At 54.9% G+C, this 26048-nt stretch overlaps 1 protein-coding gene across 3 annotated transcripts in view; it reads left to right on the top strand.

Moving 5' to 3' along the window:
* The window catches only part of NACC2 (NACC family member 2), a 69887-nt gene extending 45270 nt beyond the window's left edge, over window positions 1–24617 (top strand). For all 3 annotated transcript variants that reach the window (XM_060153778.1, XM_060153777.1, XM_060153779.1), the window contains 4 exons: window positions 18693–18857; window positions 20992–21097; window positions 21394–21491; window positions 22952–24617. In XM_060153778.1, the coding sequence (XP_060009761.1) occupies window positions 18693–18857; window positions 20992–21097; window positions 21394–21491; window positions 22952–23457 (875 nt within the window). In that variant the 3' untranslated portion in view covers window positions 23458–24617. The remainder of the gene's footprint in view (window positions 1–18692; window positions 18858–20991; window positions 21098–21393; window positions 21492–22951) is intronic.
* Window positions 24618–26048: the final 1431 nt, after the last annotated feature.

Raw genomic sequence — 26048 nt, forward strand, 5'->3', positions numbered from 1 at the left:
CCCCTGGCCTGCCTACAGTGGTGCCCAGGTGGGGGCGGCCTGCCCAGGCTCGGGGGGTTCCCGCTCTTTTAAGGCAGCATCCTGGCAGCTCAGGCCAGGCGAAGGAGGTGCCAACACCAATGTGTCTGTCCCACTGTATACCCCGGAGGCTGCCCTGAGGGCTGGCCGGGCACCCCAGGCACCATCCGGGGCTCATCCCTGAGGGCCTCCAGGCGCGGCCCCCTGGCTCCCTGGCCTCAGCTTCCATGCAGTGTCACGTTTAACCCTCACACCCCCAAACACCCTGAGAGTTCTTCTTAAACCAGTTTTATTGAGGTGTAACTTACATACCTCGGTGACACGGGTATGAAGTTACCCGTTTGAGATGTGGGCGAGGCGCCACTAGCACAGTCAGATGGAGGACGTGTCCGTCACCCTGGAGGCCCTTGCGCCCCTTTGCTGGCATCCCCTCCCCCACCCCCAGCCGCGGGCAGCCTCGGATCTGCTTTCTGTCCTCTGGGTACTTTTGTCCGTCACGTAAACAGAGTCAGGCTGTCTGCACTCTGGTCCGGCTGTCTCGTCAGCAGAATGAGTTTGAGACTTGCCTGTGCTGGGTGGGCAGTCCCACCTTTTTCTCCCCGTCTTTTTTATTTCAAGTATACAGGTGATGAGTTTGGCCATTGTAATGAGTCAAGTACCACGGTCAAGATACACAACAATTTACTCCCCTCAGATGTTTCCCCGCGTCCTCCCCACCCCATCCCACCACCGCAGCCCCCGTTGGTCTCCATCACTATCATTTTTCCTTAAGTGGGATCACACAGAACGGAGTCTTCTATTTTTGACGTTTTTCATTTACTGTATCTTGAGATTGATTCATCCGTGTGGTCTGAGTGTGGGTCCTTGGTCCTTGTGGTGGATGGTGTTCTCCTATGCCGTGGGCATGCCACCAGTGGCAGTCGTGTGTGGCCGCTATCATCGGGCTGCTGTGAACATCCACGTACACGCGGGACTGCTTTTTTGTTCATCTACTGAAATTATGATGTGGGTTTTCTCCTTAATTTTACTGATGTGGTGTATTGCATCAGTTAATTTTTTTTTTTTTTTTTTTTTTGCGGTACGCGGGCCTCTCACTGTCGTGGCCTCTCCCGTTGCGGAGCACAGGCTCTGGACGCGCAGGCTCAGCGGCCATGGCTCACGGGCCCAGCCGCTCCGCGGCATGTGGGACCTTCCCGGACCGGGGCACGAACCCGCGTCCCCTGCATTGGCAGGCGGACTCTCAACCGCTGCGCCACCAGGGAAGCCCATCATCAGTTAATTTTTAAATGTTGTACCACCCTTGAACTCCTGGGATAAGTCCCACTTGGTCATTATGTTTTATTGTTTTATATATTGCTGAATTCAATTCGCTAATGTTTTCTTAAGGAATTTTGCATCTAGTTCATGAAGGTTAATTATCCGTAGTTTGCCTGTAGTATCTGTGTCTGGTTTTGTAGGAGGATATGCTAACCTTATGTCTCTTCTCCTTAATTTTCTGAAAGTGTGTGTAAGTTTGATGTTATTTCTTTCTTAAGCATTTGATAGAATTCATTCACCAGTGAAGCCACTTGGGCCTGCAGTTTTGTTGTTGTTTTTGTTCCTTATGGGAAGGTTTTCAATTATACATTCTGTTAGTTTAGATGTAGAACTGTTCAGATTTCTCTCACATCTTGTTCGAGCCATGGTAATTTGTGTCTTTCAAGGAATTTATCCATTTCTGATCTATGCAGGTATTAATATAGCCGTACCAGCTCTCTTATGTTTACTATTTACCTGGTGTTGGCTGTTTTCACCCTTTTCCTGTTAACCTACCTGTGTCTTAAAGCTCAATTCTTATAGATAGCACATGATTGAGATCTGCTTTTTTATCCGGTCTGACCATCTTTTATTGGGAATCTTTCAACCATTTACATTTAGTGTAATTTTCAAGGGGGTTAGGTTCAGGTCTGTCATCTCACTATTAGTTTTTTATTAGTCATGTTTTCTTTTTTTCCTCTTTTCCACCACTTTCTGATTGAATTTTTCCAGAGTTTCTCTTTAGCTCTGCTGTCGACCCAGTGGTTAGACATCCCCCCCACACCCCCGCCATGCTTCGGTCGTCTGGAGCTGACTCATGAATATTTGACTTATCCCATCAACCTTCTCAGGTATATCACCCCCTCCTGTGGAACTCAGACTTTCAAAACTGTGTGTTTTCATTTCCCCGCTCCGGTCCTTAGTGAAATTGTTGTCACGTATTTTACTTCTTCGTAGGCTATAAGCCTTATGGTGATGTTATTGTTTTTACTTGAAACCGACAGTTGTCTTTTTTCCACTTGTAGTCACTTTTAAAATTTAAATAGAGTAGAATTTACTCTTTGGGGCAAATTGTTCTCTGAGTTTAAACAAATGTATATAGTCATGTGATCACCTCCATAATCAAGATGCAGAGCAGTCACCTCCCACATTTTATCATCCCCCTGTGGCCCCTTTGTAGTCTTTTCTTCCTCTCTCCCAACTCCTGCGACCACTGGTCTGTTTTCTGTCTCATCAGTGGAATCACACAGTGTGTGGCCTTTTGATTGAATGCATTTGAGGTCCATTCGTGTTGTGTGAGTTCGTGGTTCTTTTTTTTTTTTTTGGACTGCTGAATAGTATTCCCACGATGGGTTTATCTAGTTGCCAGTCGAAGCACCTTTGGTTTATTTCTAGTTTTTAGTGGTGATGGATTGAGCTGCTGCAAACGTGGCATCTAGGTTTTTGTGCACACTTGAATTGTCAGTTCTTTTTGGTAAATTGGCCTAGGAATGAGATAGTGGGTCATATGGTAAGTGCATATTTAACTTTATAAGAAATTGCCCAAACTCTTGTCTAAAATAGTTCTGTCACTTTATATCGCCACCAGCAAAGCAGGAGAGTTCCTGTCATTCCATGATCTTGTCAGCACTTGGGTTTGTCTTTTTTTTAAAAGCCATTCTCATGGTCTATAGTGGTGTCACACTGCAGTGTTCATTTGTATTTCTCTAATGTCTAATGATGTGGAACACCCTTTGTGTATTTATTTGCCATCTGTATACCTGCTCTGGTCAAGTGCCTCTTCGAGTCTTTTGCCCTCTTTTTATTGGGTGGTTTGAATATTGAGTATTGTTGATATGGTGTGTTCCTTATACATTCTAGGTGTGAAAGTCCTGTGTTGGATATGTGACTCATAAACATATTCTACTAGACTGCAGTTGGTCTTTTCTTTCTCTTACTAGAGTCTTTCATAGACATTTTAACATTTTGATGAAGTTTATTTTTTAAATTTTTAAATCTTATTTTTGGCTGCGTCGGGTCTTAATTGTGGCACAAGGGCTCTTCTTTGCAGCAAGCAGGCTTCTCTCTAGTTGCGGCGTGCGGGCTCAGTAGTTGTGGTCCGCGGGCTTTGTTGCCCCACGGCATGTGGGATCTTAGTTCCCTGACCAGAGATCGAACCCACGTCCCCTGGGTTGGAAGGCGGATTCTTAACCACTGGACCGCCAGGGAAGTCCCCTGATGAGGTTTAAATGGTCAGTAATTTCTCTTACAGATGATGCTTTTGGTGGTGTATTTGATTCTTTACCTAACAAGATTATAAGAATTTTTTTTCCCCTGTGTTTTCTTCTAGATGTCTTATGGCTTTGGGTTTGACATTTAGTCTGTGGCCCATTTTGAGTTAATTTTTGTATAAGGTGTGAGACATGGATCGAGGTTCTGATTTTTTTTCCACGTGGATGTCTAATTTTTTTTAAGAAATTTAGCATATGAAAAAATGCCTATTATGTTTACCCACATATTTACCTTGTCCAGTTCCTCATACTTCGTATAGATTAGAGTTTCTACCTGGTGTTATTTTTCTTCTGCTTGAAGAATTTCCTTCAACCTAGTGATGGACTAGTAGTGGATTCTGAAAAATCACAAAGAGGTCTTTATATCACCTTTTAAAAAATCTGCCTTATTGAAGTATAGTTTATGTATAATAAAATTAGTCAGTTTTCATTGTACAGTTGTCACCTTCATTCTTGAAGGGTGTTTTTGCTGGATGTAGAATCCTAGGCTGACTGTTACTTTCTGCTTTCAGTAGACGTTCTCTTGTCTTCTGAAATGCATATTTTTTCCTCGGGAAATCATAGTCATTCTTCTCTGAGTTTCTCTGTACGAGTTGTGTCTTTTCTTTTCAGGCAGCTTTTATTTCTGCTTACATTTTATTGAGCTTTTTGGACGTGTGCGTTTCTACCATTATTCCTTCAAATGTCTTGTGCCCCTCCCCCCACAACTCCAATTAAACATGTTTTTGTCCCTGAGGTCCCAGGCTCTGTTTATTTATTAGTTTTTAGCCTTTTTTTCTGTTTAGGCTTTAGATGGCGTCGTTTCCATTGCTGTTTCTTCATGGTTGCCGATCTTTTCTGCAGTTCCGTTTTGTTCTTATTTGTATGTTCCGTTTCTGCCCTCATTGAGTTCCTGCTTTTCCATTTTTTTTAAAGTTCTGATGGTATTTTCTAGCTGGTGTTAAAGCCTTTGCCTGCTAATGCTCTCCGCTTTGTTATTTCTCGGTGTGTTTCTACCTACTGATTTTTCTCCTCTTTGGGATCCCCTTTTTGTGGTTCTTCACGTATCTATTAATTTTGTAACAGGTGCTGGACATCGTGGATGTAGAGCACCAGCAGTCTTGTCCTGAGTCTCTCATAGTGGAGTTAAGTGGAATTTCCATAATGAGTAATGATTTTGAGTGTTTTTTCATACTCTCGACAGGTTATCTGTCTTCCTTTGTGAAGTGCCCATTTAAATCTTCTTTCCCACACTTGTAGAGTGAGTTGTCTGTCCTTTTCTCACAACTTTTCGTGAGCTTCTCTGTACTCCAAATAGACCGCTTCTGTCAGACAAGTGTCGTAAATATCTTCTCCCACTCTGCAACTTATCATCTTCTTAATAGAATTTTGATGTAATAAGTGTATTAACTTTTTTCTCTTTATCAATAGCTATTATATCTTGTTTAAAGAAATCTTCCTTTACCTCCAGATCAGTGTAATGTTCTGTGTACCTTAAAGTTGTCTTTTTGATTTGAAATCATTTTAAATTTACAGAAGTGTTTCAAGACAAGCACAAAGAACTCCTGTATACCTTTGCCTCAGACTCACTAGCTGGTAAGAATTTGCCACATTTTGCTTTGTCGTTCTTTTTCTTTTTTTAAGTATAGGTTTGTTTTTTTTTTCTCTGAACCATTTGAAGGCAAGTTGCAGATATTATGCTCTTTTACCCCAAAATACTGAGCATTGCTTACAAACGGGACATTCTCTTGCATAAACACAGGACAGTGTTCAAAACTCAGGAAATTTTTTTTGGCTGTGCTGGGTCTTCAGCTGCAGCACGTGGGATCTTCGTTGCGGTATGCGTGCAGGACCTAGCTCCCTGACCAGGGATCGCACCCGGGCGCCCTGCATTGGGAGCACGGAGTCTTACCCAGTGCACCACCAGGGAGGTCCCCAGGAAATTCAGTTTTGACCCAGCACTACTATATAATCAACGATGCTTAAATTTCCATGCTTAAATTCCTCCAGTTGTCTCAATATTGTCCTTTGTGGTCATGTGGGTTTTTCTGATCCAGTATTCAGTTCAGAATCACACGTTGCATTTCTGGTTCTTCTTTTATTCTGGAATAGATTCTCAGCCTTTATCCTTCATGAGACTTTCCTTTTGGAAGAACATGGGCTGACTGTTTTGCAGAAGGTCCCTCTGGGTCTGCTGGGTTGGGTGCCTGGTGTGCGTTTCTGCTGGAATTCCACAGGAGCAATGCCGTGTCCTCCTCCAGCCACGACCCTGGTCTGGCTCAGTGTTGGTGCTGGCCCCTTAGGTCGTTTGGTCAAGGTGATCTCTGCCAGGTAGAGTCACTGTGAGAAGAGAAGGTGTGTCATTAGCCTTTCACCCAACGCTTTTAGTGTTTGTTGATGACTCTTGCCTGGATTGATCACTACTCTGATGGTTGCAAAGTGGTGATCAGAACTCCGTAACTCCTACATTTATTAGTTGGTGGTCTTTTGTAGGGAAGAGCTTCTCCAGACCCCCTACTTATTTATTTTATTCCTTCACTTATTGTTGTTGTTTATTTGGTGTTAGTATAAAGTTACTTTTTTTTTTTAAGCATTTTCATATTGTCTTTTTCAGCAAAATATCCCAGGCTCATCTTATGCTTTCTGTTCCCCAGCCCTGGAGTCAGCTTTTTTCCCTCTGAGTGGGGAATGGTATTTAGGAACCAAGATCTGGGTGCTACGTTTGCTTATTGCTACTAGGGTGCTGTTTTTATACCCTTTTAGTAGTCAGAGCTAGGAATTTATATATTTAAAAATCACGAGTTTGTACTGGTATCTCCAAATTTAACTCAATGTCCTAGGCTTCTCCCAGCCTCCTCTCTTCCTTACGTCTGTTTTCCCCTCTAACAGTCAAGATTCAGACTCCCCTGCTTTGTTATTAAGGCTTTTCTCTCTGTAGTAAGTATATCTGGAATTGATTTTTTTTTAATGTGGTGTGATGTGGGGCTCAAGATTTACTTTTTTTTTTTTTTTAAAGGGGATTTTAAAAATATTTTTGGCTGCATTGGGTCTTACGTTGCTCCGTGTGGGTTTCTTTAGTTGTGGCGAGCGGGGGCTACTCTTCCTTGCGGTGCGTGGGCTTCTCACTGCGGTGGCTTCTCTTGTTGTGGAGCATGGGCTCTAGGCGCGCGGGCTTCAGTAGTTGTGGCTCGTGGGCTTAGTTGCTTCGCGCATGTGGGATCTTCCTGGACCAGGGCTCGAACCCGTGTCCCCTGCATTGGCAGGTGGTGGATTATTATTTTTTTTTTTAATGAGACCTTTTATTTATTTGTTTGTTTATTTTTGGCTGCATTGGGTCTTCGTTGCTGTGCGCGGGCTTTCTCTAGTTGCAGTGAGTGTGGGCTACTCTTTGTTGTGGTGCGAGGGCTTCTGGTTGCAGTGGCTTCTCTCGATGCGGAGCATGGGCTCTAGGCTCATGGGCTTCAGTAGTTGTGGCGCATGGGCTTCAGTAGTTGTGGTGCACGGGCTTCGGTAGTTGTAGCGCACGGGCTTAGTCGCTCCGTGACATGTGGGATCTTCCTGGACCAGGGCTTGACCTGTGTCCCCTGCACTGGCAGGCAGATTCTCAACCACTGCGCCACCAGGGAAGCCCCAGCCTTTTCTTTAAATATTGAAATGGTCATATAGTTTTCCTCTTCTGCTCTGTTAATGTTATAAATTGCTTTTTCGAATATTAAAAAACCTTGTGTTTCGGGAATAAGCTCAACCTCGTTGTGATGTAGTATCCTTTTTACATCCCTCTGGGTTCAACTGCCTAATTTTTTTGCCCTTTTTGGGGGGGCTCTCTGGAGCTGTGACCACCCCCAGTCAGGGTTCATCTCCTAGAAGGAGGCCTCAGGTGGGTTGCCAGGTGTCCAGCAGTTGCTACATCGAGGGAGCCGCTCCCATCTGGCCGGACCCTGAGCGTGGAGCCCCTGCTTCTGCCGGGGGTGCCCCCCTGCCCACCACAGAGCTCCAGCCTAAACATTGGGAAACCTGTTAAATGCATACCCCCCACCCACACAAGGCACACGCAGTGTGGGCGCCAGTGTAGGTACCCCAGACCCACATCAGAGGCGCGGGAGTTTGGACCCAGCGCCTGGGCCACCGGCTGCGTGGGACAAGCCCATGCTTCTCATATTGCCTCATATTTTCTCTAGGATTTTTGCCACTCTGTGGACGAGAGAGGGTGCCCTCTCATTTTCCTTTAAGGTAATCTCTCCCTTTTTCGCTAGCAAGGTTATCTGGCCTCATAAAATGATTCGACAATTATCACCCTTCCCCCCTTTTAAAAATGACCTGGAAGAGTTTGTATAACCTTAGTCCATTTCTTAAATATTTGAAGTAATGCCCAGGTGAAGCCACTTAGGCCTGGAGTGTTTTGCAGGACGGTGTTTATTAGATTCATGTCTTTATTAGGTCCAAGTTCAAATTTCTTTTTCTTGTGTCAGTGTTGGTAAGTTGTGTTTCTCTTCAAGCTTATAGGTTTCATCTAATTTTTAGATTTATTGGCATGAATCTACTACTTATATCCTCTTAAAATCTTCCTAATGTTTATCGAAGAAAGTGGCAGGCTGTGACTTGAGTCAGATCTGCCCCATGGCCTGTTTTGGTACAGCCCACAAACTAGCGATGCTGTTTATATTTTTAAAGTGGTGTGTAAAGGAGAAAAAGCAAAAACGAAGGACATTCAACAGAACCCAGCCTAAAAGACTGACGACCCTCTGGCCCTTTACAGTAGAAGTTTGCCAGCCCCTGTTCCGTAGACTCTGCTGTGTCACTTTAATATCATATTAACAATTAATATTGTTAATTTGTGTCTTTTTGCCTCATTATCCTTCATTCAGTCTTGCTAGAGATTTTTCCAACATATGAGTCTTTTCAAAGAACCAACTTTTGGCTTTTTCTCTCTCATGTGTACAGTTGACCTTGGAACTGCACGGGTCCACTTATACACAGATCTTTTGCAATAAATACAGTACCTATAAATAAATATGCATTTCTTTTTCACATTTCTGTTTTGATGTCTAGTGCTGGTAACACGTATAATACCTACAGTGTTCCATATCACATAAGACAATATTGATGCAGGTACTGAGAGACAGGTGATTCGTCTTGTAAACAGACGATGTAAACTTAAGATATTCGGTGAATACGGTCTAGTACTGTAAATGTATTTTCTCTTCCTTATGATTTTCTTAACATTTTCTTTTCTCTAGCGGACTAAGAATACAGTACAAATACACAAAATGTGTGTGAACTGACTGCACATGTAAGGCTTTTGGTTAACAGTAAGCTATTAGTAGTTAAGTTTAGGGGGGAGACAGAAGTTATATGCAGCTTTTCAACTGCTCAGGGGGGTCAGCGCACCAACCCTCACATTGTCGAAGGGTCCACTGTACTTACGTATATATTTTTTTAATTTCAATTTATTTCTACTTCCTCTGAGTTAATCTGCTATTCTTTTTTTTTTGCGGTACGCGGGCCTCTCACTGTTGTGGCCTCTTCCGTTGCGGAGCACAGGCTCCGGACGCGCAGGCTCAGCGGCCATGGCTCACGGGCCCAGCCGCTCCGCGGCATGTGGGATCCTCGCGGACCGGGGCACGAACCCGCGTCTCCTGCATCGGCAGGCGGACTCTCAACCACTGCGCCACCAGGGAAGCCCTAATCTGCTATTCTTTTCCTAGTTTTCTGATCGATTGATTTCTCAGCCTTTTAAAATATATGCACTTCAGGGCTGTCCATTTCCTGGTCAGCACAGCTTAATTCTACCCAACCCATTTTGATATGTCGTGTTTCCATCATCATTCAATCAAACATATTTCCCAGTGCTTTCGTGATTTTTCTTTTCTTGACCCTTGGGGTATGTCCTGGTGTGTTGCTTAAATTTTCAAACATGTTTTGGATTTTCCGGTCATCTATTTGTTGTAATTTCTGAATTAAATTTCCTGTGGTCACTTCATTGCTCTGACGTCTTTTGAGACTCTGTGCCCCAGCAAATGTCCCATAGGCACTAGACAAAAGCTATGTTGCACCAATAGTTAAATCAAATCTTGCATACTCTTTCAGATTTGTTTTTATCTTCTTATGTTGGCTCAAGAGATGGGGTGCTCAGATCTCCAGGGAGGCTTATAGGTTTGCCATTTCTCCTTCTAGTTCTGCCTGTTATTATGAAGTGTTGATTTGGGTGCCTGTCAATTGCAGGCTTGTTTCATCTTCCTGGTGACCTGGTCCTCTTACCATCGTGAAATATCCTGTAGCACCAGGAGAGTTTCTTGCTTTGAAGTCTGCGTGGTCTTACATCAGCAGAGCTGCCCTGGCACCCTTCTCTCTGATGTTCACCTGACGCGAAGCTTACAGGATCTTAGTTCCCCAACCAGGGATTGAACCTGCGCCCTCAGCACTGAAAGCGCTGAGTCCTCACCATTGGACCGCCAGGGAATTCCCTACCCTCGCCCTCTTATCTGGGATCACTTCCTTCATGTGGCTTCATGTCTTTAATCAGTTTGGAGTTCTGGGTCATTATAGCTTCCTACACACACCCGCCCTCCTTCCCAGGTTCCCGTGACACACATGGTGTGCATTCACCACGTCCTGGGAATTCCAGGTGACTTTTATTCTGTATTATGACTTTTCTATTTCTTTTTTCTTCTGCTGCTTTAACCTGGAAGTTTTGGATTGAATTATTTTCCACTTCACCAGTCTTCTCATGTGCTCTGTTTAATTTCCTTTTCAACCAATCATATTTCTAGGATTTGATTGTTTTTATTGATTCTAGTTTTCTGGTGAAATTCTCCATCTTGTACATTTCTTGCACAAATTAAGAGTAGTTATTTGAAACTGCGGTGTCTGCCTGTTGAACCTGTTACAGACCGCCCACGGGTCTGATCTAATGTCTCTTTGTAAATTGTGGGGTTTTTTTTTTTTAATCATTTGGCTTTGCTTTCTTGTATTGCTGGTAATTTTTTATTGGATGCTTCACATTGTGTGAAGACATTTTGGAAGCTCTAAGCAGAGCTGCTCCAGAGAGGGTCTGGGACCTGTTAGAGGTTTGCCTGAGCGGCCGTCGGATTTATCAAGCAGTGATGTGACCTCCTGGAGTAAGTCAGGCTGGACGTTCCTGGTTGCCCTGCTCCTGGGCCCTGGCTGTTCCCAGGTCTTGGCGGAAAGCCTGGGTGTTCCCCAGAGCACCGCCTCCTCAGCAGGCCCCAAATCTCGGTGTTTGTCCAGCCCATACGCGGGACACCACATTCTTTTATTAATTTATTTATTTCATTTTTGGCTGAGTTGGGTCTTCGTTGCTGTGCACGAGCTTTCTCTAGTTGCGGCGAGCAGGGGCTACTCTTCGTTGTGGCACGCTGGCTTCTCATTGCAGTGGCTTCCCTTGTTGCAGACAGAGCATGGGCTCTAGGCACGCGGGCTTCAGTAGTTGTGGCACATGGGCTCAGTAGTTGTGACTCACGGGATCCAGAGCACAGGCTCAGTAGTTGTGGCTTGTGGGCTCAGTAGTTGTGGCGCACAGGCTTAGTTGCTCTGTGGCATGTGGGATCTTCCTGGACCAGGGCTCAAACCCATGTCCCCTGCATTGCCAGGCGGATTCTTAACCACCGCGCCACCAGGGAAGCCGCCGTAAGTTTGTTTTCTATGTCTGTTGAGTCTGTTTCTGTTTTGTAAATAGTTCATTTGTATCATTTTTTAAGTTTCCACATATAAGTGGTATCTCACGATACCACTTTCTCTGTCTGATTTACTTCACTTAGTATGATACTCTCGACTGGGCGACTCTTTTAAATGCAGCTTTTAGAGTTGTTCTTGCCGAGGGACTCAGTCCACTATTGGCTACTGCCTCCTACTCACAGTGGGCGTCTCCGGGGTATTTTACAAGTTCAGTGCATGTATTTTTGTGTAGCTCACGTGTGCTCGTTATCTTAAAGAATGTAGAACGATCATACAGTGAAAAGCCATTCTCCCACGTGGCCCCTCCGCCTCCCACTCTGGTCCCCAGAGGCATCCACGGGTGGGCGGAGAGGCTGCGAGCGTCTCAAGGTCAGCACCGGACAGGAGGATGGAGAACAGAAAAGGGACGTGGTCAGATTGGCGATAGAAGAGCTGCCGGGATCGCTGTGGTGGGGGTGAGGAGACCAGGTAGGGGACCGGTGGGGTCTCCTAGGGCCAGATTTGGGCGCAGGAGACAGAAAAACCCAGAACCGTGGGCCTGGGGAGGGGCAGCACCAGGTTTCATTGGGATGGGCTTCCATTCAGTGGGAGGGGGAGCTGCCCAGAGGGAGTTGCGGGTGTACTGAGCCGTGGCCCGCGGGGCCAGTCACCAGGTCGGGTGGCCACAAAGCCCTGCTGGAGCACCGTCCGGGGTCTGGTCTCGGCCCTGCGTCTTCCCCAGCAGCTACGCCTGTAACTTCCTGAGCACGGGGCCTGGAGACCCGCTGTGTCCCTTTGTGTCCTGGCAGCTGGGGTTTACACACAGGTCCTCCCGGCTCTTGGCCGCGTGTTTCTGTTTCCACCTTTATTTTTCTTTCTTACTGGCTTTTCCCTGCCAGACTTTTGCTATTTTTTACCCCACATGCCAAATTGCATTGGCTCTTGGATGCATTTCGTGCCCCCGTTTTAGATCCAAGAAATGGGATGCATCTTACAGTCGGTGGTGTATCACAGTTACGTCGGTGTCACGTAAAAGACAGAATGATGCCCGTGGTGACCCCCCCAGCCGCCTGGGCCCAAGTGCATCTGTAGGAACCACCACCTGCCCTGTTCCTGGGATGCTGATACAGGTGTGTTCAGTGCACAGATGTCCTTCACGGGTGTGGCCCTTTCAAAACTGCCAGTCTGGTTGGCACTGAGCTGGCAGCTGCAGAGATGGGCTAGATCGCCCACCCGTGGTGCGTTTGTCACGAGTGGAGGCCACCCGGAGCTGAGCGGGAGGGGGCTGGGGAGGGCCAGGCGGCCACCTGGCATGGGGTGGTGTGGTCTGAGTGTCCACCGCCCAGAACAGCTCCGTCAACCAACCCCCAGCGCCCCAAGACTCCACCGTGCTGCTCCGACAGGCACCCCCCAACCCTATCCCCTGGCAGCCACTGTTCTCTGTCCCCATGGTTCTGTCTTTGGAGCGTGTCCGACACACGGACCTGCCCGGGAGATAACCCCGGACACTGGCCCCTCTGCTGGGCGCAGTGAACCTGGGATCCATCCAAGTTGTGCATCAATAATTTGTTCCTTCTTGCGGCCCTGTGGTGACTGTCACGTGGATGGCTTCCTGGCTGTCCCTTCCCCTGACGCAGGACATTGGGTGTTTCCCGTTTGGGGCATCTGTGAGCAGAGTGGGTGTGGACATTTCTGTACGGGGTTCGTCGCGTCCAGCCCTCATCTCTTTCTTCTCCTGGGTAAATACCTAAAAGTGGAATTGCTGGCTCAGCTGTGCATATGGTTTCCAGTGTCCTCACCACCGGGACGAGCATTCCAGTGGCTCCGTGTCCTTGCCGGCACGTGCTGCGCCCAGGTCCCACTGAGCCGTCCTAATCACGAGCGGTGGTGTCTCAGCATGGCTTTAGTTTCCATTTTTCTAACGGCTCAGGACGTCGAGCATCTCCATCTATGTGTTCTCTGGCGAAGTGTCTGTTCAGATCTTCCGCCCATTTGTTTTCTTTTAGCATCTGTATTGGAGTATAACTGCTTTACAATGGTGTGTTACTTTCTGCTTTTGCCCGTTTTTTTTTTTTTTTTTTTTTTTTTTTGCGATTCGCGAGCCTCTCACTGTTGTGGCCTCTCCCGTTGCGGAGCACAGGCTCCGGACGCGCAGGCTCAGCGGCCATGGCTCACGGGCCCAGCCGCTCCGCGGCATGTGGGATCTTCCCGTACCGGGGCACGAACCCGCGTCCCCTGCATCGGCAGGTGGACTCTCAACCACTGCGCCACCAGGGAAGCCCTGCCCGTTTTTAAAATTGGGCTTTTCGTTTTCCTCCTGTTGAGTTTCGAGAGGCCTCCCTGGAGACACGTGGTTTGCAGATCTTTCCTCGGTCGGTGGTAGCTGGCTTGTTTTCTCGTCTTTTATAGACACGAGTTTTTCATTTTGATGAAGTTTAGTTTCTCATTTAATTTCTTTTAGGGATTGTGCTTTTGGAGTCATGTCTAGGCTTTTAGCTGAAGCCAAGATCACAGACTTTCTGGTGAAAGTTTTGTAGTTTTGTGTTTTACGTTTAGATCTGCGACCCACTCGTGTTCATCTTCGCGTAAGGTGTGAGGTTCAGCGCGTGGGTCTGTGCCTGTGTGTGACCTGTGACCTGGCACCGTTTGTTGGCAGACTGTCGCCTCCTTCTTTGGGTACGTGTGCATCCTTATCACAGACCGGCCGAGCGTACTTGTGTGGGTCTGTCTCCGGACCGTGCACTGTGTGTCTGGCAGGCCTGGTCACTGTGCACTGTGGGGGGCCAGTGTCGGGTGGTGTGGTGCAGCATTTTTCTTTCCATTTGGTTTTCAGTTGTATTTTTCTATATAATTAAGAACTAGGGGTTCGGTTTCTTATGCTGCCATCTGAACCAATGGCATACACTTCCGTGGAGGGGGCATCACCTTTTTTGTCCCCTGTCCGCCCCACCCAACCTCAGCAAAGCTACACTGCGGCTGGACCAGGGCGGCTCGGGCACCTGCCGGTGGTCACCCACCTTGCCGGGGCTCCCGGGGGCGGGGGCTGCTTATGCTGTCTCTGATGGTGACTCCCTAGGACACACTATGGATTTGGGGACGGGAACAGGGGCCCTTTGGGGCTTCCTGGACATGACAGCATCCTGTGGTCGGGTGTCTTGGTGTGTGTTGCCCAAGGAGAGGGTCCAGTGATTTCTTCAGATTCCCAGTCTTTGACCCTTAGGAGGTTGAGGAAGTTCAGGACTGAGGTCAACGTGACCCTCCCAGTTTCCCTCCTTCCATTCATTTTTTTTTTTTGGCCGTGTTGGGTCTTCGTTGCTGCGCGTGGGCTTTCTCTAGTTGCGGCGAGAGGGGGCTACTCTTTGTTGCGGTGCACGAGCTTCTCATTGCGGTGGATTCTCTTGTTGCAGAACACGGGCTCTAGGCACACGGGCTTCAGTAGTTGTGGCACGCGGGCTCAGCACTTGTGGCTCACGGGCTTAGTTGCTCCACGGCATGTGGGATCTTCCCGGACCAGGGCTCGAACCTGTGTCCCCTGCGTTGGCAGGTGGATTCTTAACCACTGCGCCACCAGGGAAGTCCCCCATTCATTCTTCTAAAGAAATTTTTTTTATTGTGGTAGAGCGTAGCTGATACAAGATTTACTGTTAAGACCACTTCTGAGTGCACAGAACCAGGTACGTGCACATTGTGCCGCCATCACCTCCAGAACTTTCTCATCTTCCAAACTGTCCCCACTCGACACTTGCTCCCCTGCCCCCACCCCAGCCCCAGGCCCCACCGTCCACTTCCTGCCTCCGTGGGTCTGACTCCTTCAGGGACCTCACACGAGTGGGTCCTGCAGGCTGTGTCCGTCCGTGTCGGGCTCACCTCCCTTGTGTGATGTCTCCCCTGTTTGGGTTCAGGCAGGTGTCGTGGTGGGGGCAGCAGGACCTTGAAGACCCTGCAGGGCCCACCATGCACCCTGTGAACACACTGGTGTCTTCTTCGGCCCTTGTGGTCTGAGGGAAGCTTCTGCCTGCCTCTGTCCCTGCTGCCCGTTTGCCCAGATTAGCTGCTGTTCCAGATGGTTCCATCGGGACCTTTACCACCGTGACTCACCTTCCCTACACACAGAGGGACTGCTCACCCCCCGATACAAACAGCTAATTGCTTTCACGCGCTTCTCTCCAAATTTCACGGGGCCTAAGTATTTGGAGCCCACGATCCTAGAAACCAACGTTATAAAGGGTTATAACCGGGGCCGTTGACGATGCAGGCGGCCGCCGGTTATCCCCCCGTGCGCAGGGAGACCTGGGTGTGATCCGAGGGGTCTCTGCAGGCTGCCACACCCCTGCCCACAGCCCACCGAGGGGTCTCCCATCACCCTTGCCGTCAGGCACTGGAGTGACCCCGCCAGAGGCCGCCGGGGAGACTGGAGCGGCCCCGTCACTAAGCCCTGGTGCACAGACTCTCCTGGGTTTCCAGAACCTGTCTGTAACTCGGCGCCCCTCCCTAGAAGGAGGCCGCTGGAAGCTCGGGCCGGGCCGTGGGGGGTAATTCGGGGCGGGGAGGGCCGGGGGCACGTGAAGCAGCTCGGAGCACCTTTCCAGATGAGCCGCCGCTCTGGTGGTATTTTTAGCGGGTGCAGAGTATCCGGCACATGGCGGAGCAGAAATAGAAGTGGTTCTTTTGGCTCTTCTGGATCTGACAGCCTCTGGCTCTAGGGGAGCCGTGCTGGGGCTGGGGGGGCGGGAGTCGTGTGGAGCGCAGACAACTTCTGCTGTGAGGAACATCGAGGCCGAGGAGTTGTACGTGGGGATTATGTCTGCTGGTGAGCGCTCTTTATGTAAATGCCACGGCGCCAGCGCCGGCGCCCTGCTCCGGAGTCTGCGTCTGCGTCTGCGAGTGTAATCACAGCAGACTTGGCGGAGGGGGAGGGGGAGGGGAGGGGAGGGGGAGGGGCGGGCGGGTAATTATGTTTTAAAATATCATCCGGGTGGTTTTTCCTGTGCTCCCTGAGCCCCTGGGTAATTCCGGGTTTGGAAGATTCTGGTGGCTCTCTGCTGACCTGCCCCCACCCACTGTCAGCGTTCCCCAAACATGCCAGGTGGGAAATGCTGCCCGAGCCCCCCGAGCGGCCACCCTTCGGACTTCTGCCCTGAGCTGTGCTGCAGCCTCGCCCAGGGCTGGGCTGATTCAGGAAAACTCCCTCCTTTGAACTGGAACCGGCCGCCGCCAGGCCGAAGGCACCGCGTGCCACCCTCACCCTGTGCATGCTGACAGGTGCCTCCCTAGGAACGGCTGAGCCCCGAGGGGACAGGGGGAGGGGTGGCCTGGGGGTCCCCTGGTGGGGACTGGGGCTGACTCCGGGGCGGGTGATTCCAGACCCAGGCCGGGTGGGCTAGAGCAACAGGTGGGTCCCCAACCCATCCTCGGGGCTGGAACTGACCATCCTGCCTTCTCCCGCGGGACTCGCCCTGTGGTTTGGGGGGTGCTGGCCCTTCAGGGACTGGGCAGCCCTGACCTTTCCCCCACAAGAGCTTGGTGCAGAGATAACTAGGGGCTAATCCATGCTCACACGGTGCCAGGTCTGGGGCTTGGGCACCCTTCCTTGCCAACCTCCCCCTCCTGAAGGGCTTCCAGGTCCTTCTCCCAGCCCCACCTGGCCTCCCCCAGACTTAGGTGCCTCTGCTGAATTTCCCTGTGACCCCAAAGGGGTGTCACAGTGCAGAGGGGATGGGACACCGGCCAGCCCAAGGGGCTGCCTCTGACCATCTTGGAGTGGCCTCTGGACCCGCCGCCACAGGCTCTGCCACTCAGCCCCTGCCCTGAGGCTGCTGGAGGAGGGCTTCCAGCCCAGCCTTGCCCTCTGGGTGTCTGGGCCCTGAGAGGTTTACAAGCTGCGCTCTCCCCCACAGCGGTCACTGAGGCTGCTAATGAGAGCCGCCGTCCTCAGCAAGGAAAACCCAGCCCTGGGTGGCCATCAGAGCAGCCCGGAGCCTTTCCAACCTGCAGACCCTGCCTGGGTGCCCGCGTGACGGGTGGGTGCCCGGGGGACGGGCCCTGGGGCCTTCACCTGCAGGCCTTGCTGCTCAGCCAGGTGTGTGGCGTGGGCCCGCCCTGGAGCAGCTGTGATTTCTCAACGACGACAGCTGCCGGGAGCAGGTGGCCCTCCCAGGAGTGACCCAGGATCACCATGTGCTGGGGACACAGAGGAGGGAGGCCGTGCCCCTGCCCTGTGTCTGGCCAGGATGGCTTGAGTGCGGGCCGCAGGGTGAGGAGTGCTGGACGGGTGGCCGCGTGTGAGCCTGAACGGGGAGGCCGGCCTGCGGTAGAGCCCGGCCAGGTACGGGCCTGCAGCTGACCGTGCAGTGGGGGCCGGGCATGTGATGCTGCCTGGGCTGCAGGCGCCGGGCAGGAAAATGAGGAGGGGACGGGGGGCAGGCGCAGGGCAGGAAGTGGGGGCCTGCTTGTAGGGTCTTGGGGCGCCGAGCCTGGTGAGGTGGGGTCCTGCCCACCATGGGGGCCTCCACGTGGCCGCTGCCCTCACCCGGCCTGGCCGCCTGCTGAACCCTCAGGGCTGGGCACTCCCTGCAAGCAGGGGGCAGGCCCTCGGCCTCCCAGCGCCTGGGGAGGCACCTGGGTGTGCTGGGTGCCCAGCAAGTGCCCGATAGACTGGCCCCTCCACCCCATGAGCCCGAGAGGGAACCCCCAGCCCAGCCTTGAGCCCCTCCAGAGGGCCCGTGGGTAGGTGGGTGGTTAGGAGGCCGGGCGGGGGGGCGGGGCCGAGGCCATCCTCTGCTGGGTGTCCCGTGCGTGGTGCTCGGGCTCAGGGTGTGGGGCGGGGACTCCGGGGGCCCTCCCCCGCTCCCCATCCTCCCGCCCCATCGTAGCTGCAGGTGCTGGCACCCCGGGGGTCCCTGGATGGCCCCCAGGAGTGGTTTGTCAGGAACACCCCCAGACGGCCTGGAGGCCCGGAGCCGGCGTGGAGACGGCGTCAGCGCTGCCCGGCCGCCACCGCCTGGCTTTACTGGTGGCGAACACTCATGGCGCTGCTCTTGGCCAGGAATATGTGGTGCAGCCTCTGGGGGCGGGGTGCCCGCGTGCAGGGGGGCTGCTGTGAGGAGACAGGCTGGGGAGCGGTTGACCGTACAGATCTGTTCCCCTCCCCCGCTCTGCCCAACCTCCGCCCTGCCCCCACCCCCAGCCCTGAGCCCTCATTCCCGCTCGCCCTGCAGGCCTCAGCCTGCTGGACATCCCCACCCTGGGAGCCTCCCAGGGCCCCAGCGACTTGCTCCCAGGCCGGCTGGGAGTCCCTCGCCTGCCTTCTCTGCTCTCTGGTTCACTCGGGTCCTCCCGGCAGGGGCAGCACCTGGTGGGCCGGGAGGGTGGGCATGCGGCAGGCCTGCTCCGGGCCTGGGTGGGCAGGAGGGGAGATCTGCTGTGTCCCTGACTGGGTGGCGTCTGGGCCCACAGTGCAAGAGAAGCCGGAGCCCGTGCCACTGGAGAGCCGTTCCTGCGTCCTCATCCGCCGCGACCTGGTGGCCCTGCCCGCCAGCCTCATCAGCCAGATCGGGTACCGCTGCCACCCCAAGCTCTACTCCGAGGGGGACCCCGGCGAGAAGCTGGAGCTGGTGGCAGGTGAGGCCTCGCCCCCACCCTGTCTATTGTATGCAGCTGCCCTGCCGTTTAGTTTTTCTTCCGAGCTGTGAACAATGGACTCATCACCAGTCAGTCAAAAAAAAGAACATCTTAAATTTCCTCTAATTTCCTTTTAGAAGAATGTGTCATTAAGAGGAGTTATTCAATTGAATTAATTTAGCATTTTAATTGAATCCCCTGGGCTGGTCGGGCTTCTGATTGGCAGGGACTGCAATCATGCTTGTGTTTTAATTTAGGTCGGGGATAAAACCAAGTCCCTGCAGTTTACTAGTCCCCCCACCCCACCCCCAGCTCCCCAAGTGTCCAATTGCCTTCTTCCAGGGGTAAGTGACCAGAGCTTCCAAAAGGCAGCTCCCAGGCAGCAATGGACTTGTTTCTTCTGTAAAAACAAACAACACGGTGGGGTCCAAAGCCCCTTAGGGCTCGTGCCTGTCGGAAATATTTATCTTCTCAGTGTTGGGATTCATTCGGCCTCACAGCTCCTTGTAGATTTTTTTTGGTCCGTGCTGTGAGGAGTGTGGGATCTTAGTTCCCCGACCAGGGATTGAACCCGGGCCCTGGGCAGTGAGAGCGCAGAGCCCTAATCGCTGGACCGCCAGGGAAGTCCCTCCTTGTAGACTTTTAAGGCTGTCTGGCGGGAAGATGAGGATTGATGGGGCCTTGCCTCTTCCTCCGTGAGCTGCTGGGCCATCACTCCTGACCGGCACCCGCCTGCCGCGCCTGGGCAACGTTATGGGGTTCCTTCTGCCTGAGCCGTCCCCCCTCTGGAACCACGCCTCAGCAGGCGGCCTCGCCTTTCAGCCGACAGGAGGGCAGCTGGGCGGTGTTGGCTGGTCTGGGTGGACCTGGGTGGGGTGGGGATGCCCCCGGCCATGCCCGAGCCCCCCCGCCCCTGCTGCCTGGCGTCGTTCCAAGCAGCACCCAGCTTCTCTGTTCAGGGAGCGCCAGCGTCAGGCTACGCTGGGTTCTCGGGGCCCTGGGGATGGGTGTGGTCCCCAGGGAGGCCTATCAGTTGGGGGTTGGGAAGGGCGCAGGCCGGCCGCCTTCCCTGGCCAGGCCCCACCTGGCCCCAGGCCTCCTGCTAAGCCCCCCTTTACAGATCTCCCCACCGCGAGGGGGCCGTCCGGCCCATGTGGCTCAGGGTGACCTGCCCTGCCCTTGGGTTTGAGGCTCTGCAGACCTGGGGTGGGGTGAGGCCCTGCGGGGCCCTGGGTGTGTCGTGGCCGGAGACGCCCAATGGTGGTCTCCATCTAGAGTCAGCCACGTGCTTCTTAGCCGGTGCCTGTGGGCTTCTCTGGAGACCTGGCTCGTGGGGAACAAAACGTTAAGGCGGGGAAGGGCCCCCGCGGCCGGAGTGGCAGCTTTCACAGGGGTCCTCGCATCTCTGCCCTGCCCCCCGCCGCCCAGAAGGGAACCATGTTCATGTTTTCCCATGAGGAGATTCAGCACGGGCCCTGTAAAAAGTCAGATCGTAGACAGAGGCCCGGATGAGGCCCTGCAGGCGCCCGTGTTCTTCACGACGGCTGACTCTTGCAGAAGCTCCTCTCCACGGGCAGCGTCCAGGGTAAACAGGCCTCCCCGAGGCTCCTGTCCTCCCTGTCCTTCGTTGGCCTGAACCCTGGCGGGGGCCCGGCCTGGCCAGACTGCGGGGTGAAGAGCGCTGCGGGGCTCACCGGTCCCGTCTCCGCCCTGGGCCGGCTCTTCCGTCCCGGCACCCAGAGAGGTCAGTGCTGGGCAGGGGAGAGCTGCAGCCCGACCTCCATGATTCCAGCTCCCATCACTGCCCACGGCTCTTCGGTGTTCAGGGAGAACTGAGAGGCAAGATGAGTGTTTCCCAAACGCAAACGCAGGTCGGCTCCAGGCCACCCCCTCGAGGCTGGGAGGGCAGTTCGGGGACAGCCCTTTGAGGCGTGTGACCAAGGCTGCCTGCTCCTGGTGACAGGGCCCCAGTGCAGCGGGGAAGGCCTGGAGCGTGGGGTCCCAGGCCTGGAGGGGGGCTGCCCCAGACCCTGCCTCACCCGCGGGCCGCCCGCCCCGGCCGCAGCAGCCCCTGGGCCGCCCGTGGCCCTGGGCCTGGGGCTGAGGGCCTCCCTTCTGTGTGTGGCGGCCGCAGGCTCCGGCGTCTACATCACGCGTGGCCAGCTGATGAACTGCCACCTGTGCGCAGGGGTGAAGCACAAGGTGCTGCTGCGGCGCCTCCTCGCCACCTTCTTCGACAGGTAGGTCCCCCGCGGGCCCTGCGGTCTCTAGAATCTTCTCTAGACGAGGCCGTGCGTCCAGCCTCCCCCACCTTCCCGACCTCACAGGTGTCAGCCCAAGGCCGTCGGCCAGACCCGGGTCTGGGGAGGGCTTGTGGACCCCCGTCCCCGCAAAGCGAAGAACCACACCGGCTCCACGCCACTGGGGGGGGCTCCTTCCCCTAAGGGGCGGTGGGGCGTGCAGGCAGGGACCCCGTTCCCGTGCGTCCCCTCCAGCCGGCGGCCTCACGCTGCCCCCCTTCCTGTCCTCCCTCCAGGAACACGCTAGCCAACAGCTGTGGCACGGGCATCCGCTCGTCCACCAGTGACCCGAGCCGCAAGCCGCTGGACAGCCGCGTCCTGAACGCTGTGAAATGTAAGAGGAGGACTGGGGTCTCGGGGGTGGGGAGGCATCTCGAGGAGCTCCAGGAGCCCCCAGGCCCTCGGATGTTAGCCTGGGAAAGGTGGCTTCTCCCCAGGAGCAAGCCGGGCCGCAGGGTCGAGGGGGAGAAAAGAGCAGCTCGCGGGGGCCCGGTCTCGAGGTGTTAACATTCTTGGTAGGTTTCCAAGCGTGATGAATTCAGCTGCGAAACTATTTTAATATGTGAAATAGATCTAATTTTCCTTTTGGAACAAAACCGCTTATTTACATTTTGGGGTTATTTTGAGCCTTTGCCATCTGCTCGGCCCGCTTCTGCCTCCCGCTGCCGGGCCCGTGGGGGCGGAGTCTGGTCCATCTCGGTGGCAGACCGCCGCCCCCGTCCCCCCCTGCACCCCCCAGACGAGGAGGAAGCCACCGGTGCCCGGCACGGGCCAGCCAAGAGCACGTCCTCCTGTAGCTGTCGGCACGCGAAACACTGTCTTAGTTTTCTGGCTTAAAAAATCTCTCTTGTGAGGCTAATTCTGTTTTAGAGCAAAGAGGGGCCTTTGCAGCCAGTAATCGCGTCCCAAAGCATGGGTGGGGTGCCGGCAGCGGCTCTGGGAAGATGCCGAGAGGGGGTGCAGCTGGTGTTGCCCCAGAGCAGGGCTCACAGTGGAGGGGGCTCACCCTGGGGGCCCCGCCTCTGGGTTCCGTGCTGTTCGGAGGGCTGGGTCGTGAGGCTCCTAGAGGAGGAGGGAGAGGGCGTATCGTTCTTATTGCGGTTGATGACGCCACTGCTGGGCTGGGGTCTCCGGGCCGGGCACTGGGCTGAAGACAGGTGTCAGCCGGCCCCCTCCTCACTCCATGCCAGCCCTTTGATCGGGCCCAGAGAGACCCGAGCCTCACAGCTGAGTGGGTGCCCAGGCCCCGCCCCAATTCCCACTCCACCAGGGCAGGGATTCTCAAAGGCTTGTCTGACCAAGGATGCAAGGTGGGTGGGACAGAGTGGGAAAGCGAGGTCCAGAGATGGGGGCCCACCCAAGGCCGCACTGCCAGCCAGTGGTCCGGAGGAGCCAGAGCCCCCTGGGCCCTCTGTGCTCCCGCTAGAGCCACAGGCTGGGGTCCTGTTTGCTCTGACTGCCCCTCCCCTGAAGGTTCCCCCAGGCTGTCCCAGAGGAGCAGGGTGGGGCTTCCAGCAGTGAGAAAGGTGACCGCTGGTCTTCAGGCTGACCCAGGAGAGGCCTCGGTGGCCCTGTGGTCTCCCTTGCCAGAGGGGAACAGAGTGGAGGAGACCCTGGAGGTGCCCGGCCTGCCCCACTGGCCCCGCGGCGGCCTCTCCGGCCCAGAGTGCTCTGCCCCCGGCTTGTCCAGGGTATCTCAGTCCCGTGGCCCCTCAGGAGGCAGAGGGCCGGCATCGTGGGATTCCTGCGGGTGGGTGGCCGCTCACGCCACCTCCTGACGCCCTGTCCTTGCAGTGTACTGTCAGAACTTCGCCCCCAGCTTCAAGGAGAGCGAGATGAACGTGATCGCCGCGGACATGTGCACCAATGCCCGCCGCGTCCGCAAGCGCTGGCTGCCCAAGATCAAGTCCATGCTGCCCGAGGGCGTGGAGATGTACCGCACGGTCATGGGCTCCTCGGCCGCCAGCGCGCCCCTGGACCCCGAGTTCCCGCCTGCCACCGCGCAGGTGTTTGAGCAGCGCATCTATGCCGAGCGGCGGGGCGACGCGGCCGCCATCGTGGCTCTGAGAACTGACGCTGTGAATGTCGACCTGGGCACCTCCGCCAACCCCACTTTCGAGGCCGGCTCGGAGGCCGACGGGGCCGGCTCGGTCGTCCAGGAGGTGGCCGCGCCCGAGCCGCTGCCCGCCGAGGGCCAGAGCCCCCCGCAGCCCTTCGAGCAGGGCAGCGCCAGCAGCAGCCGGCCCGCGACGCCGGCCGCAGGGAGGAGACCGGAGGGCCCGTACGCAGGGACCTTGTAGGGGCCCGAGGCCGGACGGGGCGCCAAGGCGGGTACTGAAGCTGCTTGCATGCGTTACTAATACAGACAGATGTGGTCAAGCCACTTACCTACTGAACTGCTACTGTTGCCTGAAAAAAATGTGATTTTTATTCTGCTTGTATTTAAAATTCATGAAGGAAACAAATGCATTCGTTATACTGTAAACGATTAGGCCCCTGGCGACCTAGTTGCGAGGAAGGTCCCGGGGCTCCTTTTTGATATTCGAGAGGTTAGTCTCCACGTTGTAGCTTTCCCTCCCCCCTGTTCGGGGAGGGGGCGAGAGGCCGCCAGACCCTGGTGCCCGGCCTCCTGCCCCCACGGCTCCCTCTGCCTGGGGCGAAGCCAGGGGCCTGTGGGGCGGGAGCACGTGTCTCGGGACCCTCGTTCCTTTCCCGTGGGGACCCCCCCACTCCTCCGGGACCACGGGCCAGGGCTGGGCCCCCAGGGGCCAAACTCCTTGTTCTCCCTTCTTCCTGAGACTCGGGGCTCAGGCCCGCCGGGTCCGCCGTGCGTGTGGGGTGTGGGTGTGTGTGCGGAGCGTGTGTGAGCGTACGCGGGGGCGGTGGTGACGGCACAGTGGTGGGCTGTGCTGGTCACTGTGGGCGGTGGAAGCGATCTGGGCTGCGTCTGCTCTCCTGCCCCGCGCCCATGGGGTCTGCCCGACCCCTGCGGCTCCATGGACCCTCGGTCCACCTGGGACCCAGGGCCTGGGCTGCCGGCCCTGGCACCTGCTGGCTCCAGCCTGGCCACCCGCCCACCATCCTGTGAGGTGGGGCCGCTGCCCCGGGGCAGCCCACGCAGTCCGCAGCCACGTTGGGTTTATGTTTGTTTGTTTATTTGTTTTCGTCTTAATTCAGATCTATTTCATGTATGGTTTGGAAACTTTCAGACCCAAAAGAGCAAAAAAATTAGGGAGGATTGGGGTCCCTGCCCCAACCCACTACGGCTTGGGGGTGGGTCCACCTGGATACCATGTCCCCCTGCCCGCCCCGGCCAGGTCCCACTCACCTCCTGTTGAAGTGCAGCCAGGGTGTGTTCCGGAGGAAGGGAGCGGGGGGCTGGGATGGGGCTGGAGCCAGGCCCCTCGGTGCTGGGCTCCCCCGGATGTGCTCCGAGCCCTGGGGTATGCACGCCTCTGACGCGGTGGGTGGGTGGGTGGATGGTGGGCACAGGCCTGAGCTGGGGCGATTTGCAGGTGCACGGGTTCTGGAATGCATGGCGGGCGGGGTGGCGGGGGCGTGGAAGTGTTGGTTTGAGGCTGGAAAGCTCACTGTGAAGTTTAATTGCTGTTTGCGGGGAGGGGCGCAGGCTGTCCGAAGTGCTCGTGTCCAGACGTCCAGGGGCTGCCTTCCCCTCGAGTCCCAGGCAGCCCCCAGGCCTGGCCAGAGGCACACCCCACCCCCAGACTTGAGCGGGCCTGCTGCTTCCCCCCGTCTCGTCCCCTGTCGGGCAGGCGTGGCTCAACCCTCCTGACGCGCAAAGTGGAGCCGCCCTCGTGTGGGTCCCAGCGGGAGGCAGCCTGGGGACAGAGCGGGGGGCTAGGCTCGTCCTGCTGACTGCAGCCCTCCCTTGTGGAGGGCCCTTGGGGGAGACCTGGGGGGGTGGGCGGGGGCGCCTTCCAGCCAGGCCACACAGGTGCCTGCCCTCCAGAGAGCGCTGATGGCTCCGGGCCGGGGTCGGGGGACCCTGGGTGGGCACTGGCGCAGGGAGGGCCGAGCCCTGTGGTCCCGGCCCAAGGGGCTGCAGCTCCTTCCTGCTGGGGCTTCGGACCAACCACCTGGCCCAGAGGCGGGCCTCCTCTGTCTCAGGCCCAGGTGGGATTGGAGCTGGCAGGGCCCCCCCCCAGGCCCACAGCCCACCAGGGGCCAGGACCAAGTCCTCCTGGGGTTGGGAGGAGGCCACACCCCCTAAGCTGTCAGGAGGCTGTGGGGCGGGGCGTGGTGGGTGAGGCAGACCCCACCGTCCCCCGCTCCAGACGGAGGTCCCCTCATCTGTCCCTGCCCCACGTTTGCACTTTCATTCCACCATCCCTGGGGACCTTTGGGGGCTGGCTGCCCGTCCTGGCTGTTGACAGAAGGGCTCGCTCTTCCCTTCTCCTCCACTCCAAGGTGGGCACGGCCCTCACCCGAGGCCAGGACGAGGAGGGGTGCCGCTGGTCCAGCGGGGGAGGCGGGGGCCTCCCTGAGACGGCGGCCTCCCTGAGACGGCCTCACCGCCGCTCAGGCTAGCACAATGTCCCGTGACCTCTGTCCTTTCATTGTTTATAATCGCCGTCTGTTTTGTTGTTCTGGGTAAGGAAGGCAAGAGCTACAGGTGAAACTTTAATAATAATCAAATGTGAATGGGTTCTGAGCTCTCCCTGCGCCCCGGGCGGGCCAGGCCGAGCGTTTTGCACTAATGTGTCCCGCGGTGGACGTGGGTTGGGAGCGTTGCAGACGGGCGTGGCTGATGACTGTATCTGCCGGGGCGCTCCCTCTGCGTCCTGAATGTTCCTCGGGGTGGGCGGCGGCGGGCCTGGGCTCAGAGGGGCCTTCCAGAGTGCCTTAGCATCTTCTGATCATTTTTCCCAAG

The sequence above is a fragment of the Lagenorhynchus albirostris genome, chromosome 7 (assembly GCF_949774975.1).
Source record: "Lagenorhynchus albirostris chromosome 7, mLagAlb1.1, whole genome shotgun sequence".
Lineage (NCBI taxonomy): Eukaryota > Metazoa > Chordata > Mammalia > Artiodactyla > Delphinidae > Lagenorhynchus > Lagenorhynchus albirostris.